Source organism: Puma concolor, chromosome C2, assembly GCF_028749965.1.
Source record: "Puma concolor isolate L17-30 chromosome C2, mPumCon1.1.hap2, whole genome shotgun sequence".
NCBI classification, from domain to species: Eukaryota; Metazoa; Chordata; class Mammalia; order Carnivora; family Felidae; genus Puma; species Puma concolor.
Genome location: NC_141675.1, coordinates 31,260,154 through 31,281,153, shown reverse-complemented (window position 1 = coordinate 31,281,153; position 21,000 = coordinate 31,260,154). Strand labels below are relative to the sequence as shown.

Genomic DNA, 21,000 nt, shown 5'->3' with positions numbered 1-21,000 from the left:
ACTCCAAAAGGAAGTGCAGATCTGCTTTTTGGAAACCCTGACTGTTGTTCAGCACATGGTGCCCATCTGCGAGAGCTGGATGTGCTGTGAGTGATACGAATCCTCCTCCTTGCTAATGAACTTCAATCAACACCTCCTCGAGAAGTTAGCCAGGCTTTTGCGAACACCATTCATTTTCTCTAAGTAGGTCTCTAGGGACCTGCCTCCCCAGAAAGTTGTCATGCAACTTCTGTATGTTGGAAAATGTATCTCAGCTGCAAGTCACAAGGGTCACATTTTTCCAATTCAGTTTGTTACTTCCTCTCTGTAAGTGTAGACAACAATGTGGTTAAAAATGAATGTCTCCCAAAAGAAGCTGCTTGTAGATAGATTCTGGGGAGGGGATCGGTGGTGGTTGTAAACAGCTCTGGGAAGAGAAATGTTGGAAGAATGCACAGCAATAGGTCTGTTTCTACTTTAAATCACTGAAGCCTTCATGGAACAGCTTTACCATCTGATTTGTTTTAATATTTAGGTCAGTCACCCTTATAGGTTCTGGGGTCAACGAAGGCCAAGAAGTGGTTAAAAGTCCAGGCTTTTGGGGAGCCTGGGTGGCTCAGTCGGTTAAGCATCTGACTTCAGCTCAGGTCATGATCTCACGGTTTGTGGTTTGAGTCCCAGGTTGGGCTCTGTGCTGACAGCTCGGAGCCTAGAACCTGCTTCGGATTCTGTGTCTCCCTCTCTCTCTTTGCCCTTCCTCTGCTTGTGCTCTCTTTCTCTCAAAAATAAATGAATAAACATTTAAAAAAAAAAAAAGTCCAGGCTTTGGAGACAGACAGACCTGGCCTGGACCCAGGCTCTGCCGCTCACTGGTTGTGTGCCCTTGGGCATGTCATTTAACTTCTAGAGCCACATCATTCCCACATCTGTAAAATGAGAACATAGCATCCATTCTTCATAGGATTTTGGTGAGGTTAAATGAGACAGTATACATGAAAGGGCTTAGCTCGGTGCTCGTGAATACTAAGACAGTAACAACTGCTGGTATTATCAGCCAAGCCATCATGTCTCACAAATCAGCTCTCCCAGAGCCTGGTGAGAGAGTCTGAGGACACCGGGGGCCAGGACTACAGGTTCCTCGCAGCTTCCTGGTAAGCTAGGGACACATCCTAGGATCCCTGCCATAGGAGAACCTCGCTCACAGGGCATTCTGAGCTCTACAGGTTGGCAGCTGCAGTTAAAAAAAAAAAACCCAACACCCACATCCCAACTGTAGCAGTGGATGACAGAGGCCTAATGATGCAGGCTTGAAGTTTGGATCAATTAATTAACTAACATGATTTTTTCTATTTCTTGACTTTTGAATGGCAAGTCATTCTTGATAGAATGTGTTTTGATCCTCCTTTGTGCAAGGCAGGCAACAGTTTATTGCTTTTCAGAGAAGATAAAGGAAGTCCAGAGAGTTTAAGTGATCAGCCTTAAATCATTCTGTGTGGCTTTGACTTATAACAAGAATCTAAGTCCAGGATAGCAAATTACTTCTGCACTGACATTCCATCTGTGATCAACTGGTAACGCCTTCCTCAAATGTTGTGTGGAGAAGAAGGCTGTGTAGAAGCTTTGCAGCAAAAAGTGACATGATTGATTAATGATGTCTGCCATGGTCATAGAAAAAGAAAGTAGAGACATGTGTGCCTGAAATATGCTACTCTTATTTGAATCTTTAAACTCCTGTCCAGGGTCTTTTCCATGGAATATGGACTTTGTAATGGCAACATATTTTCTTTAGAACCTGCAGGGTAATCACATTTCATGATAAGACAGGATTGTGCCTGTTGAGTTCATAATCCTGGTGAAACTTACAGACACAAACCTATTAAGATTCCCTGACACATTCAACTGTTTTAGTTTCGGTTCATTGGTCTAACTCCCCAAGAAGAACTTCCAAAGACAGGAACATCAGCATATAAAGATGTACAAGACAGAAAAAGCCCAGTTCTCTCACTGACTTTGAAAAGGATCAGGCTCCAGGGTGATCACATGGTAAAAATACAGTACAGTGAAGTGATTTAAACTTTCTTCCCTTCATGAAATGCTTTCTGCTGAAATTGCTTTTTGGCAAATTCACTGAAGCCACTTGCTGGCCCTTTTATTAGGCAGGAAGGATTTAGGTATTTCAACTTTCATTGACAAATCCACTTCAGGAAATGAAACCCTTATTTGATTTATTTGAAGAGAATGAATCATAGATTTTTTTTTTTAACTGTAAGAGCCCTACCTTTCAAGATCATTCAATTCCAATGCCTTTAGTTTATAGATTGGGAAACTGAGTTAACAGATTTGCTCAAGGCCACTGGTGACTCATGGTGGAGCACAAAGCAGAATCTAGGTCTCGGGATGTCCAATCTGGTATTCTCTTCCCGATCTCTGGGTTATGGTCATGGGCTCCAGCCCATGAATAAGCCTCCCTGATAAGAAATGTCTGAATTTGACATTGCTCAGTAACTTCCAGGAGTCTTTCAGTTATGACTGTCTGTAGATGACCCAGCAGCAACTACAAGGTCAGGCTAGGCAAGAAGGCCTTACAGAGCATGTTGAACTTTTTGGCTGTGGCACAGGACATTGAGGAGGGCTTCAGGGACCATTCCTAAGATTATGCAAGAGACACCAGTGCCAACAAGGATATATTAAATAATGGATTTGCATGCTACATAATCCATGGCATAGACATTTAAAAAATGAATAATACTGAACCTCTTGAATGTGTGGTTAGAAAATAAGTGTTTATTTATTTTTTTTAATTTTTTTTTTCAACGTTTATTTATTTTTGGGACAGAGAGAGACAGAGCATGAACGGGGGAGGGGCAGAGAGAGAGGGAGACACAGAATCGGAAACAGGCTCCAGGCTCCGAGCCATCAGCCCAGAGCCTGACGCGGGGCTCGAACTCACAGACCGCGAGATCGTGACCTGGCTGAAGTCGGACGCTTATCCGACTGCGCCACCCAGGCGCCCCAGAAAATAAGTGTTTCTAATCCTTTCAGAAGGTGAAAGACTCTAAGTCCTGCAATGGGAGAGGAGCAGTGGGTGGGCTGTGAGAAGCCAGTGTGCCCATTGGATCCCCAGTGGCCATAGCCGCCCAGATGCTGACCCAGAGCTGGAGCTGCAGCCACTCCCCAAAGCCACCATGCCCAGTGTAAACGACCATGGCCAGTTTGGCGTGTGTGTGTCAGGGTAGGGGTAGTTGCACAAATTGAGGACTAACTCTTTTCCTTTATTCTCTGAATGGTGATCCTAAAATTATACTACTTCCCAAAAGATGGACCCTGCAGAACTGAACTGATGACCTACTTTTCAATTTTACCAAGCAGCAGATACATCAATTAATGTTGCTATGCTCCAGGGTTTGGTAGTAAGGCTGAAATTAGATTTATAGATTACCTGCCTCCATGCCGTGCGAGGAGTCAGAAACGCTTCATTTCCCTCTCCTCCTTGCGCTGCCTGCTCTGGCCATCCCTTACTTGCCATCCTTTCTCCTCTGCTTCCCTGTGTTCCTCTCTTGCCCCTGGCTCTTCTCCCACCGCCCAGGCCTCATCATCGTGACAAATACTGGTGTCTACCATGCCCCCATGTCCTGGGCCTCACACAGAAATAGCCCTGTGTGGAGCATCTGTGTGGGGTTTTGATTTTCTGTAGCCTCCTGAGAATGAATCTCCTTGTTCCCCTGCATGTTCCAGGGAGAAAGTCTGATCACAGTCTTCAAATCATGTTGTGACTCTGTGAAGTACAATCAGTTCACTTGTAGGAAATAAATGACTCCTAAAAAGGTCTGGAGGCTGGTTCCAGAAAATCCTTTTTCTCCTAACATGGCCTTCTATTCACATTTATTTGGCTGTCTTCACAAGAAGATCCCTGATCACGAATGAATGCCCCCAGGAAAGCACGGTCTCTTCCTGACTCTGACATGAGAGGTCTGGCCACAAGAATAAGAGTCCACGGACGCTTAGGATGACTACATTTCCCCTGTCACTCCCAAACCTTTTTGTGCCAGAAATGGTTTTTCATGTTTTTTTTTTTTGTTTTGTTTTGTTTTTAATCCAAGTAGCATTCACCAGGTGATCACTGTGTTGGGCACTGGGGGTTTCAAAATAAAAGGCATAACCCATACCCTCAAGGTGCCTGTACCAGGCAAAGTACATCAACCCCATCATTTGCCCCCCCATTCCCCCCTCCAAAAATAAGCTACTATTGCCTAATAACCCAGAGGAGGCAAAAGTGTGTGTTTGCCCTGCCAAGGTAGCTTCAGTATGTGCAAATGCAGCTTCTAGACAGGTCCCCCAGCTACCCTTTCACACCGCAGTCCCCAAGCCCTGCTTCTGAACTTTGGAGCCACCACCAGCTGCTGAAAGGTTACCAGATAGGCCATGCTGGCTCTGGACTTTGAATACACTGCTCAATTGTTCCATCATACCTGCCTGCTCCCCCATCTGCCTGTGGGTTCCTCATTCTACAATCAGATAATTCTCTCTCCTCCTTGAAGCCTTCCCGGGTTTCCCCAGGAAGATTTCAGTTCTTCTTGGCTTACAATACTTCTTTACGCCACACACAGAAACAAAAAGCAGAATCTAAGTGGATGATTGCTGGACACTTTGGGCAGGGACCTCTGTGGCAGGTTGTGGTCTCTCAGGTGGGCACAACAGGACCTCCCATCCCTTATGTATAAGACGACACCATGCTGCTGTTCCCCATCAAGATGTGGGGCACATTTCCTCCCCTTGAACCTGGGGGTCATATCACAGTAGTTGAAGGGTGCTGTGGGACTTGAAGCTAGGTTCCAAAAGTGGTCCAGCTTCTGCCTTCATCTCGTGGGATGTTAATTCTTGGGACCCAGCTTGTTGTGAGGAAGCCCAAGCAGGCCACCTGGAGAGATGCCAGCTGACACCCAACATCAACTGTCAGACAGAGGAGTGAGTGAGGCTTTGGATGATTCTAGGCCCCAGATCTTGAAGTGCCCCAGCTGATAGCACATGGAACAGAGATATCCCCACCGAGCCCTGCCCAGATTGCAGACTCATGAACAAAATAAATTGTGCTAAGCCACGGAAGTTAGGTGATCTGTTACATAGCATTAGAGCAATGTCTCTTTCATCTCTATAGGCCCAGCACCCAGTACGGGGCGTGACCATAGCACTCACCCCATGAATATTTCAAGACCAAGTGTATGAATGATACTTTAATCTGCAGCCACAGCTACTGTTTGGTAGCTTTGGTGACATGTACAGCCTGCCAGGTGGTATTACCCTGAAGTCCTTGCTCAGAAGGCCCAGCTCCATTGTGATGCTGCCCACATACTCTCTGCTCTCAGGACCCCCAGCAGTCCCCAGCTGAGGCTTTGGTCCGAGGCAGGACTTGCTCGCTGGCCTATGCCCAGTCAGCTGCCACTCCCCAGGCATTAGCATCATGTCTGTTCTCCCTCACTCCCGCCCTGAGTAACTCTGTGATGTCCCACAGAAATGAAAGTGGTTCCAGCGTGGTTCCATGTGAGCACATTCTGACAACGATCACTTACAGATCTTGCAGCCGGTGGCCTCGAGGTACCCCCACCTCTGCTGTAGCTTGAAGTCATACTTCCTCATCAAGCCCAGAAAAGACTTGTGAATGCTCGTGACACTGTCTATTCCTTTCACGCCCAGAAGTGCCCCTTCAGAGGGCGGGTGGCCCAGGCATCAGAAAAGGGCAGCTTGCTTTATCTCTGAGCTGCAAATGAAGGGAGCAGGCGGGGAGGGTGGCCGCGCTGGAGAAAAGGCAGAGATGGCCACTGGCGTCTGTGTGAATCACACAGGGCAGCGTAGCAGCTGAAGTCTCTTCAATCTCTGTGATTCATGCAGATGCCGATGGCCATTCTTCACCTGCCTCCCTATTCATTCGTATTCATCCAACGAGTATTTATCGAGGCCCTACTCCACGCTATCCTCCTACCAAGGGGTCCACAGGCTCCTCTTTGTTCTATCCTTTTAGGAACAAATCTGTCAACCTCGCTAACATCTCCAACGCCCACCCACATTTCATCAGGCGATTCCTAAGTGGCAGCCTATCCTCACACAGACACTTCTCCCCAGCAGCCAACAGTGCTAACATCATCCACACCCCTGGGCTGACCTTACCCTGAGGAAAGAATCCAAAGCGCCGTTCTCCATGAACTCTGTGATGATCATGACAGGCCGACTCTTGGTGACCACGCCTTCCAGGCGGATGATGTTGGGATGGTCAAACTGGCCCATGATGCTTGCTTCGCTCAGGAAGTCCCGACGCTGCTTCTCCGAGTACCCGGCCTTCAACGTCTTGATGGCCACATAGATTTCCCTCTTGCCCGGAAGTTTCAGACGCCCCTTGTATACCTCTCCAAACTCCCCTGCAACGAGAATACAATCATTACTCATTTCCTTCTCAGTCCGTGGAAGCACAAGGGGAGGCAGCTTATCAGGAACAATGGTGCTCCAAGTGGAACTGCAATTAAAGTGACAGAGATGGAAATAGCGTCCTTTCATTTTATTTTTTTATTAAAAAAAAAATTTTTATGTTTATTTATTTTTGAAGGAGAAAGAGAGCATGAGTGGGGGAGGGGCAGAGAGAGAGGGAGACAGAATCCGAAGCAGGCTCCAGGCTCCCAGCTGTCAGCACAGCCCCACGCAGGGCTCGAACCCATATGCCGTGAGATCATGACCTGAGCCGAAATCGGACGCTCAACCGACTGAACCACCCAGGCGCCCCTGTCCTTTCATTTTAACTATGATGTCCTAGCCACACTCAGTTCATAGAAAACACTGAAGTTATACCAAAATATGTTCCTTGCCTCAGTTCCTAGAAAGAGTTTAGGTAACTAAAGTGGAATTTCATGGGGTGCCTGGGTGGCTCAGTCGGTTAAGCGTCCGACTTCGGCTCAGGTCATGATCTCACGGCATATGGGTTCGAGCCCTGTGTGGGGCTGTGCTGACAGCTGGGAGCTTGGAGCCTGCTTCAGATTCTGTGTCTCCCTCTGTCTCTGCCCCTTTCCCACTCACGCTCTGTCTCCCTGTCTCTCTCAAAAAATAAATAAACTTAAAAAAATAAAAAAATAAAAAATAAAGTGGAATTTCAGAGTATATATGAGTTTGTTTTTCTTCATGTTTGGTTTTTGTATCCAACCTGAATAATGAAAATGAAATGGTCAGTTTCACTTTGGCAGATCATAATTCATCTTTAGCAGAGCCTGGTGAAAGAACATCCAGGGGCTGGGGGATATGTTCATGCTCTTTGGCTCTCTGAATGAGATGTAAAACATTTATGTTCCTACATTGCCCTGGAAGCTTCTGTGTTGATTGGATGCCCCAGAACGCAGACACTGAGAAGTGAGGTGGGAAGTTAGCAGATGCTGTGCAGGATAGAAGGGGAGGAAACAAGATTGGCCAGAGTCCCAGATCACAAGGCAGGCCTGACATTATGAAAAGAAAGAAGGAAGCAGGAATGGACAAGGAGAGCTCCAGATCGCAATGCAGAGCTGGCTGAGGCAGACCTGTCAGCTTCCCCCTCCCCTGGGGAGCTCCACAGTCAAGATCACCCATTCTAGGAAGGCCCGGGCTCTAGCCTCCCTCCATGCTCAGTCACTAGTGGGGGCTGCAGGGAAGCTGAGGCAGGTCCTGAAGGCGCTGCAGCTGAAGGGTGGCAGCTAAACAGTCAGTGATTTCTCCAAGCAAACACGAGCCGCACATCTCCACGGGTGCCACAGCATTTAAACATTTGTGCAGTAAAAATCACCGAGTAAAAACAATTCTGGTGACACTATTTCATAGCTGCTTTAAAAAATCTGTTGAATCCTGTTAAATGTGCTTTCAAAAGTTATTCTACGACTTAGCCTGGTTTTGTAACTTCCTGTTTAGTTATCTACTTGTAAGTGTATCGCTGAAATGTGTCAAAGGCCTGACAGGAGACACAGGGTCTTTCTGTGGGGGGCGGGGGGGGGGGGGGGGAAACTTTCTCTTTCACCTTTAGCTTCTGGAAGAAAACGAGGGAGCAAACTGAGCGGATAAACTACTGGCCGAATTAGAAAAGGAAGTTAACATCTCCTCTGCGATTTAGTTGGGAGTTCTTTTGTTTTCTACTACAAATGTAATTGGAAGGAAACTGCACGAAAGGGCTTTTCATACAGAACTCCAGAGTCAGTGGGACTTGTTAGAATCTAGGGCTGGAGTGGAGGTTGGCTTAAGCACCATTAGGATGATTTCACTGTGGACATATATCATGTGGGACCCTGGTTTTGACATTTAACCCAATGCTGCCTTGGTGAACAAACTGCTTCAAGTCAGACTGAGTCTCTCACGTTCACAGCTTGTAGTGCCCACTGAAGTGCCTGGGATGTGGTAGGCATGCCAGTGAAAGGCGGGGGGGTGGGGCATGCTTCTTATTACCTGTTCGGCTTTTGCCTTGTCTGCTCTTGGGTCATAACCTGCTGGAGACTCTATCTCTGCTCTATCCGAAATAAGTAGAAGTGCCAGTATTTAAATTTTTAGAAAAGATTGTTTACTGAAGCCTCTTCTACAGCGAAACGCTGTATGCCCATCACCAGGGAATGGTTGGAAAGTGGTGTATTCATCCTGCGGGATGCCATGAGCTGCTGAAAACCGGTAGAGGGGTCGTATGCATGGACTTCAAAGGTATCCATATTATATTGTTAAATGAAGAAAGTTACGGAATGGGAATGTGGTATGTACCCAAATGGAGTGTGTGTGTATGGGTGCAAAAGAAAAACAAGGGACAAAATCCATGTAAAATGTATTTAAACTTCAAATTACAGGTATTTTTAAAAATGGTTGCCCTACAAGGGTGGAGTAGGAGTGGGAAGTAAAGCTAGGCAATTTAATTTAGTTACTTTTATGTTACTTTGATGTTTGAATTGTTACAATAAGCATTACTTTTGTTGGTCAACTGAGTAACATTATTTTAAATTTTTATCTTTAAAATATTTATTTATTTTTAATTTTTTTAATGTTTATTTTTGAAAGACAGAGCGTGAGTGGGGGAGGGGCAGAGAAAGAAGGAGACACAGAATCCAAAGCAGGCTCTAGGCTCTGAGCTGTGAGCACAGAGCCCAATGCGGGGCTCAGACCCTCAAACTGAGAGATCATGACCTGAGCTGAGGTCAGACACTTAAACCAACTGAGCCACCCAGGAGCCCTGAACTGAGTAACATTTTTTTTAAAGTACTGCACAACAGGGTCCTGTCACATATGCGGGTGTATGTATATGTACCTATGTGTGTATACTATATGTGCATGTGTATATATTTGTATACATGTATACACGCGTCTACATGTATGCATATATATGTGTATGTGTATATCTATATAATCTATATCTATAGATTGATCTATATTGAATAACCATGAGCTAGATGAATACAAATTGCATATTTGATAAGTATGCCAACTGAAGAATATCGGTTAGTATTTCTTCCTTGTTGTTATAATAATGAGTTACATTTTCTTTTAGTAAAAGGACAGTTTAGGAGTTGAGGGGACAGATATGGTAACATTTTGTCTTAGAGAAGATAGGACACCAATGTCTACTGACCACCTACTATGTGCCAGGCAATGTGCTAGGCTCTTTACAGGTCGTATCTCACTTAATCTTCATAGCACCCTCATGAGCTGGGTACTATGATGCTCATTTTACTAATAGGGAAACTGGGGCACAAGAAAAACACGCCCAAACCCCACAGCTATGAGTCAGAGCCAGGGTTGCCGTCCATGCCCATCGTGCTTCTGGCCTCTCTACAGAGCCACACTGCCTCTCTACAGGTGTGCTCGACTAGCAGTGCCACAGGGAACACAGCCGTATGAAGTCACCACTGAGGGGCCACTGTGCTCCAACTGTGCAGGTCCTAACAGTTCATGTGTAGTCCCTGTCACAGCAACTCACACGCAGGGAATTGCAAACACAGTGGGACTGTCTCACAGACAGATGTCACATTTGCTGGAACTTCCTGCCTGGAATCGGGTGGGGTCAGAATATTTAGGAATCAGAATATCCATCAATTTCTACATCAGTGTGCAGAGTTTGAGGAAGGGCTCCAGGTGAATCTGATGTCCCCTACAACATACAAGGGACACCCCAGGTAAGGACTTCTCTCCAACACCAGTGTTTCCCAAAGTTGGCCACCCACTGGAGTCACCTGAACATACTTAAAAGCTGCCCGCAGGATCAGTTACGATAATTTGTGGGTCAGACCGAGGTGCAAAATGAGACCGTGGGACTCCTTGTTTGGAAATTATGAAGGATTTCAAGCCTGTGACAGCATAGCATTAAACTAAGTGCGGGCCCTTCTGAACACGGTGTTGTCCAGGCAGCTCTGATGTGCAGCCAGGTGCGGCACCATGGGTCTAAAGCACCCCAGCATATTTCAGGTGGATTAGGGAGCTGCCGGAGGCCCTGGGATATCTGGGATTCATCACTGCACCTTTGGATCCCTCAGAAAGCAGTGCTGGTATATGGGCTGACTCTTAACAGCACAGCGCCTGCCACAGAGCGCGGGCTTTATACACAGGGGTGGAAACACAAGAGGGAAGAAACCAATGAAAGTGTGGCTTTGGCAAGTGGTAGCTACACAGAACAGCGTGGCTCCTGTGACTTTCTTAACTGACATGTTATTTCATTGCTTAATCTTTGTGGCTGACCGGTTTTCAAGTGCAGTGTTTCTAATACTTGAGCTTTAAGTTGTATCCTCTGTAGGGGTTTCATCATACAGTTTTTTTTTTAATTGCTTTTTTTTTTAATTTATTTGAGAGCGAGTGAGAGAGAGAGAGAGAGAGAGAGGCAGGGAGGAGAAGAGAGTGAGGAAAAGAGAGAATCCTAAGCAGGCTCTGTGCCATCGGTGCAGATCCCAGCTGGGGGCTCACAAGTCGTGAGATCAAGAGCCAAAATCAAGAGTTGGATGCTCAACCAACTGAGCCACCCAAGTGCCCTTCATATAGTTTTTTTAGAATTATAAAATAAAAATGGGGTCTCCTAAGAGGATTTTTGGGGTAGTGAAACCACTCTGTCTGAAACTATAATGGTAGATAGGTGTCATTATACATTTGTCCAAACCCGTAGAATGTATGACGACACCAAGAATGGGCCCTCATGTAAACCATGGACTTCGGGTGATGGTGATGTGTCAGTGTAGGTTTGTCAATAAATGTACCACTCTGGTGGGGGATGTTGATAGTGGGCGACATGCTGTGCATGTGCAGAGCAAGGGACATATGGGAAATCTCTGTACCTTCTGGTCAGTTTTACTATGAACCTAAAACTGCTCTTAAAAAAATGTAGATGTTAAAAAAACGTGCTCTCCTTGGGTAGGGAGAGATGGGCTTTGTAGTCAGTCACTATGGTGGTAGAGGTGCCACTGCTCTAAGGAATCTGCTCTGCAGTCACTGGGAAGCAGTGGCCTCACAGTGATTCTGTAAAAATAGCTCCTTTCCTGTCTGGCAAAGAAATGACTTCATATTCTCCAAGCCCAGAGGTTTTCAAAGTACCAACTGCAAAGGAAGCCACTTAATCCACAGTCCTCCCTCTCTCTCTCTCTCTCTCTCTCTCTCTCTCTCAATCTCTCTCTCGGAAGCTGTGCTTCACCCTGTCATTAAGTGGCCCCAGTGCTGGGAGGGGAACTCCGGCAGGGAGTGGAAGAAGCAGCTTGTGTCTACACGAGCCCTGCCACCCCACTTGGGGCACTTCACTTCTCCAGCTGTCTTGGCTTTATAAACCATAAAAAGGAAGGGTCGACCACCGCAGCTTCCTAACAGGGTGTTGAGTCCCTGAGAAAGTGTTTTGTAAACTACAAACTGTGGGTGACACATGTGGGTGGCGATTTAAGACAAGCCAGGGGTAGGGGCATGAGGTGGGTGGTACGTGGGGGTGGGCTCTGGAAGAAAAAAGGAGGAGGAGCACGTTTCTGCAAACAAGTGGGAGCCAAGGCAAAGCAGGGCTTTCTGCCAGGAGCAGTGGGGGAGTCCCGCTGCCAGGTATCGGGGTATAGACAGTGTCCCCAGGCGAGTCTAGCATGCTAAGGCGTGAGGGCTCTGGCTCTCTGGCACGGCCACAGCCTCATGGGGAGTGGGAGTCGATGGGCATATTGCCGTTATTAGTAACAGAAAACTGAGGCCTTGTATGGCTTATAATCTGAGAGAGCCTGTCACCTTGATCTTTGACGTCAGGTTCATACACCATTCTCAAGAAACCATTGTCGCTTCTCGACACTTTCCTGTAATTAGGGCCAGAACTTGCTGTCTGTGATGCTTTGGTTTGCCATGATCTGAGCACCAAAGAGCTTCCTTTTACATGAGCTTCAAACCACGGCCATACATTTTTCAATTTCTGATAGAAATTCATAACACCTAAAAATATTCTCGACCAATCAAGCATTAACATTATATTTAAAATAGATGTTTATAGCAAATGACTGCATACTGGTTATGGCTGATTCTCTCTATGTAGATCCTTTACCGACAGTAACTGCAGCCAGCCTCATCTTGGTCTGGCTGGACTTTGGCAAGCATCTTTGAGGCCGACCTTGGAGCCTCTACTACAGCCAATCCTCCCTCTGGCCAGGACCTCGCTCCAGCGTCAGGCCAGTTTGGGGGCCAGTGGCTCTTGGCCGGCAGTGGTTCTCAAGGCGTGGTTTCTGCCTCACAGCGTCAGCCTCACCTGGGAACTTGTTAGAAAATTCAGATTCTCAAGCCCCATGTGGATCTAGTGGATCCGAAGCTCACCAGGTGGGGCCCTGTGACAGGAGTGTTGATATGCCTCCAAGGTGATTCTGACGCCTGGCTCAAGTTTGAGAACCACTGCCCTCAAGGCTGTCAGCTGAGGGTAATTTAGCCACTTCCTGCGATTGTCCTCCAGACAGCTACGGAAATTATTCCCTACAAGTTTTCAGCCCCTTGCCAGTTCCTCTCTCCTACTTTCCTTGACAAAATGAGGAAGAGAGAAAAAGTAGTTCAGCAGCATTAAATGCCTCAACTATTATATATAAAATCAGAAGGAAAGAATTTTCAATTTTTGAAAATGAAACATCCAACCTGCCAGCAGGTATTTGAGGCGGTAGCTGTTGGCTATGTGCAGTGCGAATCTACACACACAATTGCACTCTCTCTCTCTCTCTCTCTCTTTTTTTTAGCAGTATTTTGAAGTCACAAACTGCCTTGGGGGAAAAAAAGGAAAGCAGAGCTTCTAGTTACTAATTCAAGCTTCCACCAGAAAAGGAACTTTTAAAGAATAAATTCAAACTAGGTTTTAAAGTATGATTTCCAGCCAGCTTTATCACACTAGCCTGTGCAAGGTAAGTAGGTTATGGCTAAACCAGGGATAGTAAAAGCGTGTCAGGCATTCTGCTACCTCCTAACCCTGCACCCAGGACAGACATTCCTTATTGATGGCAGCCCCATTCCTCCTTTCCAGCAGAGCTCCCCAGATCCCCGTTACCAGGCTACTGGAGCCGGCAGATGAGATGGAAGTTGCCCGTGGTGTCCACAATACTTAATACCTACAGGGTGAGAGCAAGCAGACGTTCTCTTTTCTTGTAGCTGTTTGCAGTCATTAGACTCCTGCCTACCTACAGATGACTTACTGTTTTCATTAGGTAAGCAAGCACCTATCATTGAAAATGCTAGATATCTTGGTCCTCATCCTTGTCCTTCTTAAGGGAGATTACCGAATCATTCTAGAAGAGGAGGGCGCCTACCCTATGGGCAATCTGAGTTCCAAGATAGTATCATCATTACCAGCAAGGAGGCTTGCCTACTCCAAGCTCCCAGACAGAGTTTACCATCAGAAGTAATGTCACTGCATATTTAACTGCCCTTTTCCAGAACAGTAACCAAAGCGTAGGTATGTGGGGGTTTCATTCACCAGACCTCGATCAGCCGTGTCTGGGTTTCAATTCTTGCTCTATCATTCACTCAGCTGGCAGCGCAACCTTTGGGGAGCTATCCTCTGAATATTGATTTCCTTACCAGTTTAAACACACACACACATGCCCACACACACACACTCACTGACACACCCTAAGTCACATTATGGGAGGAAGTGAGACAATGTTTTCATAAAGTATGTCCACAGTGCGTGTTCAATATATGCCAGCTGTCTTAATTATAATTACTCAAGACATCTATTTGATTTGCTTTTCTGGAAACCCTTCCTGTTGTGACTCCTATCCAGTATGAGGCCACCCTCATGCTGCCCACCCTCACTTCAAATGAGCCCAGGGGAATCAGGCTGGCTGGTGGCCTTTCTACCAAAAAATCTCCAACAAACCCATCCTCTTCTTGAAAGAGAGAACTGGTGGGCCTTGCTGGCCCCATTCCCAATCTGTGCACATCAGAGATCCCCCTCCCCAGCCTTCCTCACCCAGCCCTCTCCCCACAAATCTGCCGCTCTCTCACAATAAGCCATCTGTGGAAATGCTGAATTGGCAGCTGCTGGAGTCAGAGGAGGAGATTTATTAATAAAATACAATTGCCATATTTTCCTCTGGAAGCCACCCTCTAGTGACACCTCTATCTACATTTTCATGCACTTGAAAATCATGATCAGGGCTGCTGCATACAGTTACATGGGTTACACACTGCACAACCCAGAGTGACATTCATGCTGAGGGGCCTAATTATTCATGGCAACCCTGCTTTATGTTTTGGGCGAATCTACGGATCAAACTGGTCAGAACTAACCAATGCCTTGGAGTTGACCTGTGAGATGGTTCCTATGAGTCAGATTCGTGGTCACAAATTGCTAATATTCTCCAGTTCTCCTAATTGCTAATATTCTCCTAACCAGAAGGCCTCTGCCCTCTCTAAACAGACCAATAATGTCCATTACCTGCAGGGGAAGAGGAAGGCCAGCCATTATCCCACTGGGTCATTTCAAGAGCACCAAGTGACTTAGGACCCTTCACTTCCTTCTAGGCTCTCTCCATTCTCCCAAGCTCTGTCCAGTTCTCCAAATTTTCCTTCCCACTATATTCTCCCCACAAGGACCTACTTTCATTGAACCCTATGCAAATAATATTTGATTGAGCACCTGAGTGCCACACCAGGCCAGGCGCAGGAATAAAAAAATCCTGAGATTGCCCTGTCTTCATTGGAACTTTGAGCCCGATGATGAGAGACAGGCAGATAATTGCATAATGGTTAATAAGTTCATTATTGCTCGGTCTTCCTGGATGCCATCACACCTGGCTCACAGTTACTCTTGTGTAACTCTTTTTTAAAATTTTTTTAAAGTTTATTTATTTTGAGAGACAGAGTGAGCAGGGAAGGGGCAGAGAGGAGGGGAATTTCAAGCAGGCTCTGCACTGTCAGCACGGAGCCTGATGTGGGCTTGAGCTCATGAACCATAAGATGATGACCTGAGCCAGAACCAAGAGTTGGATGCTTAATCGGCTGAGCCACCCAGGTGCCCCTTGTTATCCCTTCATCCAACATCCTCAAAAGTTGAGAAGAAACATGGGAAGCTGCTGCAATTCTTCAGCCTCACGGTTTCTAGACTTTACTGGCCTTCATTCACATGCACAACTGCCACCCCACACCCCGCAGGGCCTGGCAGCCTTCCTCTCCCTTCAAGGGCTTTAACTCAATGCCCCTCATTTCTGGCCACAACCTCCCTGTTGTGTCTCCCCCATCAGCTCCATTCACCATGTTTGGATACATTCTGGTTTAGATCCGTTTAGTTCCTCGAGCAGAGCTTTCCCTACCACCTCCATCCCAGCAGTAGCCATCTCAAACCCACTCCACATTTCCGAGCAAAGCCCCATAAAAGTCTCCATGCCTCCAAGGCCTCACCCACCCCTCCCCGTCACCCATTCCAGGCCAGTCCAAACACAGCATCTATCAGATTTGTCTCCCCAGAATCTCATTCCTGTCGCCCAGCCTGCTCAGATGCCTACAAGACGTCACCATTTTCTACAGGATAAAATCCATACCGCAGCCTCTGGATCTCTGGGTCTCAGGCTGATTCTCCAGACTCAATGCTCAATGCTTACCCTCAGGAAAAGCCTCCCTGTTAGCCTTCTCTCCTTTGTGTTCTCAGGAAGTGCCACATAGAGTATCAGCCCATGCAAAGCTTTCGTATCTTTAAGGGTCCCTAAGGTTTCTCTTCCTTGGATTCTCTCCTGCCATTAAGCCTCCCATCTCCAAGACTATGTATTCTCTGGGCCGCTCATCTTAGCTGTCAATTGCCTACCCTCCTCTTATGGAGTGGCACTGTGTGTATGTTGGACAATCACCACTACAGGGCAAGGATTGTGAGGCATCGGTGTATTTTCCAGCATCCACAATGGTCCCAGGCACCGAATCAATGTTCAATGAATGAGGATCTTCTTGAACTGTAAACTTAATCCCTCCTGCAATAATCATGACCTTCTCCTCTGGCTCTATACTCAGCAGGCATAGGTGGGTTCCTCTGCATCCTCTTTGCAATAACCTTGCACACTTTGGAAGGCTGGGGTGTGCCAGTAAGTGTTCAACTACTAGTTCTCCAGAAAGCAAAGAAACAAAGACCTCCCATTTGTAGCATCTGCCAATTCCTACTGTGTAAAAATTCCTACCGTGGCAGATGTCAACTTACCAACATGTGTCATTGAACATGGGGCTGGAAAGAGATGTACACAATTGGCTCTTGTGAGCTGGTGCCAGCTAGCTCCAACATCCTGCTGCTAGAAGGTCATATTCATTTCTCTTAAATCATGCAATTTTCCTCTTCTGTCACCGTCTCATTCTCTAATGAGTGCCACAAAAATTTGCTTTTTCTACTAGTTTTCATCCTTGAAAGCTCAGGCCAAAGGTTAACTCCTTTGCGAAGCCTTCCTGATGCCCACACCCACTCCCAGAACAAGGAGCTGACCATGACTCCTTGGTGGCCCAACACTTTGCACATGCCTGTGTTGTGGATGGCGTGATACAGTGAACACGTTACCGGCCTATCTCCCACCAAGACTGTCAGACCACTGAAGGGGGCGGGGTTGCTGTCTGTCCATCTCCGGAATCCCACACGCAGTATGCAAGAAGTATTCAGTAAAAGCTTGTTGAGGGAGGGAAGGAAGGAGTACACCAACAAAAGGACAAATGACTTCTGAGTCTTCTTTTCATGTTTTGTTACCATTTTGCAACCCAGTTTTTGCCCTGTGCTCCCAATCAGCCAGGAGGCTAAGAGCAATGTTGCCAATAACGCTGTATAAATATTACCTTACAAAATTCTTTTCTTTTTAACTTGACCTTCACACCAGCTCTTTTAGCACAAAGTGAAGTGAGTCTCCGTGAGGTAGGGTTTGGGGGAAGCAAGAGTGGAGAGAGAGGAGAAAAAGAATTGGGGAGTGAGGATTGATTCCAGCTAGGAGTCTCTTCTGTTAAAACTGCATCGAGTTACACATAGTGGATTAATATCCACAGGGATTAGCTCTGGAATTTCTGGATCGGGAGGAGATGAGTGTCTGGTAGAGAGTAGGCAGCAGCGGACTGGGCACAGGTCTCTACCCCGTGCCGCTGGGCATCTTATAAACCGCTAAGTGTACCGATCCCTCCCCACTACCATGTGAGCCACAGAGAGGGCTGACCTTCTCGGAGGAGGATGCACAAACACGGTAGCAGCAGCACAGGCTCTACAAAAATGGCAAGTGAAGGATGGAGCAGGGCCATCGATTGTCCCTTTATAGGCATCCAGCAGTTGGTGAGCTCACCCCAAATTGTCACTGCCTGGCAGGGTCATAAAGTGAGAAGGCTCTTTACTCTTCCTCTGACAAAGGTGGGAGGGGGCTGATGTGTGCTCTCTGGGGTGAAACACAGTCCAGAACACAATGCTCTAAGCACATGACATAAGTAACAACATTAAAATCACTAGCACCATTACCACACGACATAACAACAATTAATAATGTGGGCAAACAGGGTGTGGGACTGTAAGCATGCCTCCCCAACACTCTTTCAAGTTCACTGGAGAAATCTGAGCCTCTGGGAGTAATCCAATTTATCTGGTATCCAGCCTTCCAAGGCATGATCCTTAAATATGTCAGCTTCTAAGGAGGAAGAGAAAATTATCTGCACAGAAGTGAAAGTCGTGGTTCAGTAACATATTTAATGAAAGTCAATGGGAAATATGTATAGACTCATGTGGATCAGATTATGGCCAGCCGGCTGGAACTCCTGAGGGGTTGGTGAGAGAAGAAAGGTGTGTCCTGACAGGGACAGTCCCAGCAGCCACCACAGAGATGCCATGAAGGTAGAGCTCTTTAAGAGGGAATCCAGAGCATGAAAATGGTAGCCTAATGGGGCAAGCTTTCAAATGTGACTTCCAATTTCACAGATGGCTTTTTGACCCCTCAGTACATTAAGAGAGGCAGTGAACGGAAGGATAGTGACTTTCCCCCTAAAGATAATATCCAAAGTGGCTGTCTGTAAGACTTAGACTAAGCACATTTTATCGAGTTAAATGTTACAGGTAGAGGCAACTCCATGACTCTCCAAATACTGACATGAGTGAAGCACTCCTAAACACAGGAACTAAAAAGAAGACTACAGTGTATGAGTGAAGAGAGCTCAAACAACGGCTAACAAGAATTGAAGACAAAGAAAAGATAAAGAATGCTGTAGAAGAAAATAAAAGTAGGAAAGAGGACACAAAGCAAACACATATTTTAAGACAATTCAAAACAGGCAGCAGAGGAGCCAGTAAAAGAAATTACTTATAAAGTGATGATATTTTACTCATTCACATTAATAAGGCTGAGTCCATTGTCAAATTGACTCAACTACTGATCCATTAAGGAAAGATGAAAATTCTAGATCAGTCTTTAGGTAGGATCTCCTGACAGCAGCTCAGGCAGTTAGTTCTCTGCTGGGCTGGATTTCTAGTCCAATGCAGTGAGATGGATGAGAGCACGCATGTTTCTTCGAAGTAGAACTTGTCTTGGGTTACTATTCATATTATATATCTTTTGTAGGAAATAGTTATGGGTGGGTTTTCTTCTGGAAATAGTGGGCCCTCTTCAATTCATCATGGTCTGCTTCCAAAATGCATGTATGCAGGAAAAGGAGAACTGAAAGTTTGGGGGGAAATCTTGATCCAGAGCCATGGAGATATTGTCAGTGAGGCACTCTGTCCAGCTTCTAAACACATTTTGTTTCTTTCAAAGTCTTCTCAACTGTGTGCCCTAGCTCTCTCTCTTTTGGTGTATTTGGTGGTCCATTTCTGGAGCTATGTCTGTCTGAATCTTTCAAAACTACAGCTGAATTCTCTGCAACACCAACCAAGCTGGGCCACCATCTTCAAGGTTCCCCAAAGATCCCTAGACACATAATGTAGATGGTTCAGACTCATCTTCTGGGGAGAGAGATGTTAGAAACTCTTCTCCCAATGGGATGATTTTTTTTATGCTGAAAGAGAACACCTAGAAAGGTGGGAAGCAGATGTTTGGACACCAAGAGAACAGAAAAGAGGGGAGGGGAGAGCCATACCTGCTCCGATGACCTCTTCGATTTTCACAAAAGATACATCAATCTCCTTGGCAAACTCCCGGACAGCTTCATTGGGGTCCTCGTAAGTGAAGGGGTCAATGTAGATCTTCATCCCTGGGGAGCCTTATTAGAGGAGATAAGCAGGGTTAACATCCCAAAGAGGACATGGTGGTCAGTAAGTCCTGGCTGCTATCCCCAGCAGTAAGAGTACGGCTGGGGCGGGGGAGCGTCCCCCCTACATACCAGACTGCCTCTCTTTGCCTTGCTGGGCCTTCCCATCTCCCTTCCCTCTGGGCCACACTAGCTTGGTTCTCCGTCCTCTACTTCTCCTCCATATTTTCTTCTCTTTTTGAGCTCTTGATGAAATGTGGAGCAGATTACTTATAAGTGACAGATCGGGACCAGCTCCCACACTGAGCGCTCACAGAAGGCAAAGAAACTGATTGATGCCAACCAAATGCATTAGCAGAAGAGTGGTGGTAAAATGGTAGGGTAGATATCAATATTTATCAACTTGACAACTCTTCTGAGTGGAGGCCACCGTTAAGGTTATAACTGACGGCTGTGGCCACGGCTGGAAGAGGGATGAGGATGGATTAAAAAAAGAAGAAGTAGAAGAAGAAAAAGGAGAAATTGCTATTAGAAACACTTCAAGATAGAAGTGTCCAGACAGTATACCAGAAGAGAAAATGTGAAAAGAAAAGCTTAGAAAATACTGATAGAGAAAAGAGCAAAGTCTACATAGAAACAAGTGAGGTGGAATGAAAGAAAAATGGTCATGAACGCCCATGCCTCAGACACACTGGAGTACGAAAAACACGTAAAATGGAGAATGAGAAATACAAAAAGGAATATAGACTTTGTCACTGATGTTTACACTGGCAAGATAAATAGGCGTACATGGGGACGAAACAGAGAACTGTCACTACAGAAAAAATACATTCAAAAAGTGGAGGAAAGGGGACAAAAAAGGCAACAGAACCCAAGAAACAAATGGATTCACGCACAACGTAATTTTCGGTATGTCTGATGTGTCGTGAGGCCAAGTATAGAAACTGCTCTCTTGGTGCTAGTGTGCTGGGCAGGAGAGGGCTTTGAAAGCTAAACAACATGGTCTGGCATGGCATCCTTGTGAAGAGTGGGTGCTCTCCCTGCCGGCCAACGTTGCCGGTGGAAGGGTCAAGTCAGCAGGGCAGGCAGGCCTCAAAAAGCAGAAATGCCAAGCTCCCGCGGCTGGGACCCAAGGCTGAGGCAGTTTCCCAGATACCGTGAGCACCGCAAGCCTCACTGCGGCTCATCTCTGCTGACTCTCAGCCCTAAACGAAGAGGCTAGTTTTGACATCTTTCACTTATCTTTCTGATGAGTCTACAGCTCCCCCAAGTTCATGCTGCTTTGGTCACAATTCAGGCAAGGACTCGAAGTGCTACAGTACAGCCCAGAGGGAGAAGGAAGATGCAGCAGAGAAGTGAAGGGGGATTTGTTTTTTAAGTCAGAGACAGCCAGGT

The 21,000-nt window shown here is 46.3% G+C and overlaps 1 protein-coding gene across 2 annotated transcripts in view; it reads right to left on the bottom strand.

The window, feature by feature from the left end:
* Nucleotides 1-21,000, bottom strand: part of EPHB1 (EPH receptor B1) — a 432,698-nt gene that overhangs the window by 53,293 nt on the left and 358,405 nt on the right. For both annotated transcript variants that reach the window (XM_086674337.1, XM_086674338.1), the window contains exons 10-11: nt 19,495-19,617; nt 6,142-6,389 (exon numbers count right to left, since the gene is read on the bottom strand). In XM_086674337.1, the coding sequence (XP_086530463.1) occupies nt 6,142-6,389; nt 19,495-19,617 (371 nt within the window). The remainder of the gene's footprint in view (nt 1-6,141; nt 6,390-19,494; nt 19,618-21,000) is intronic.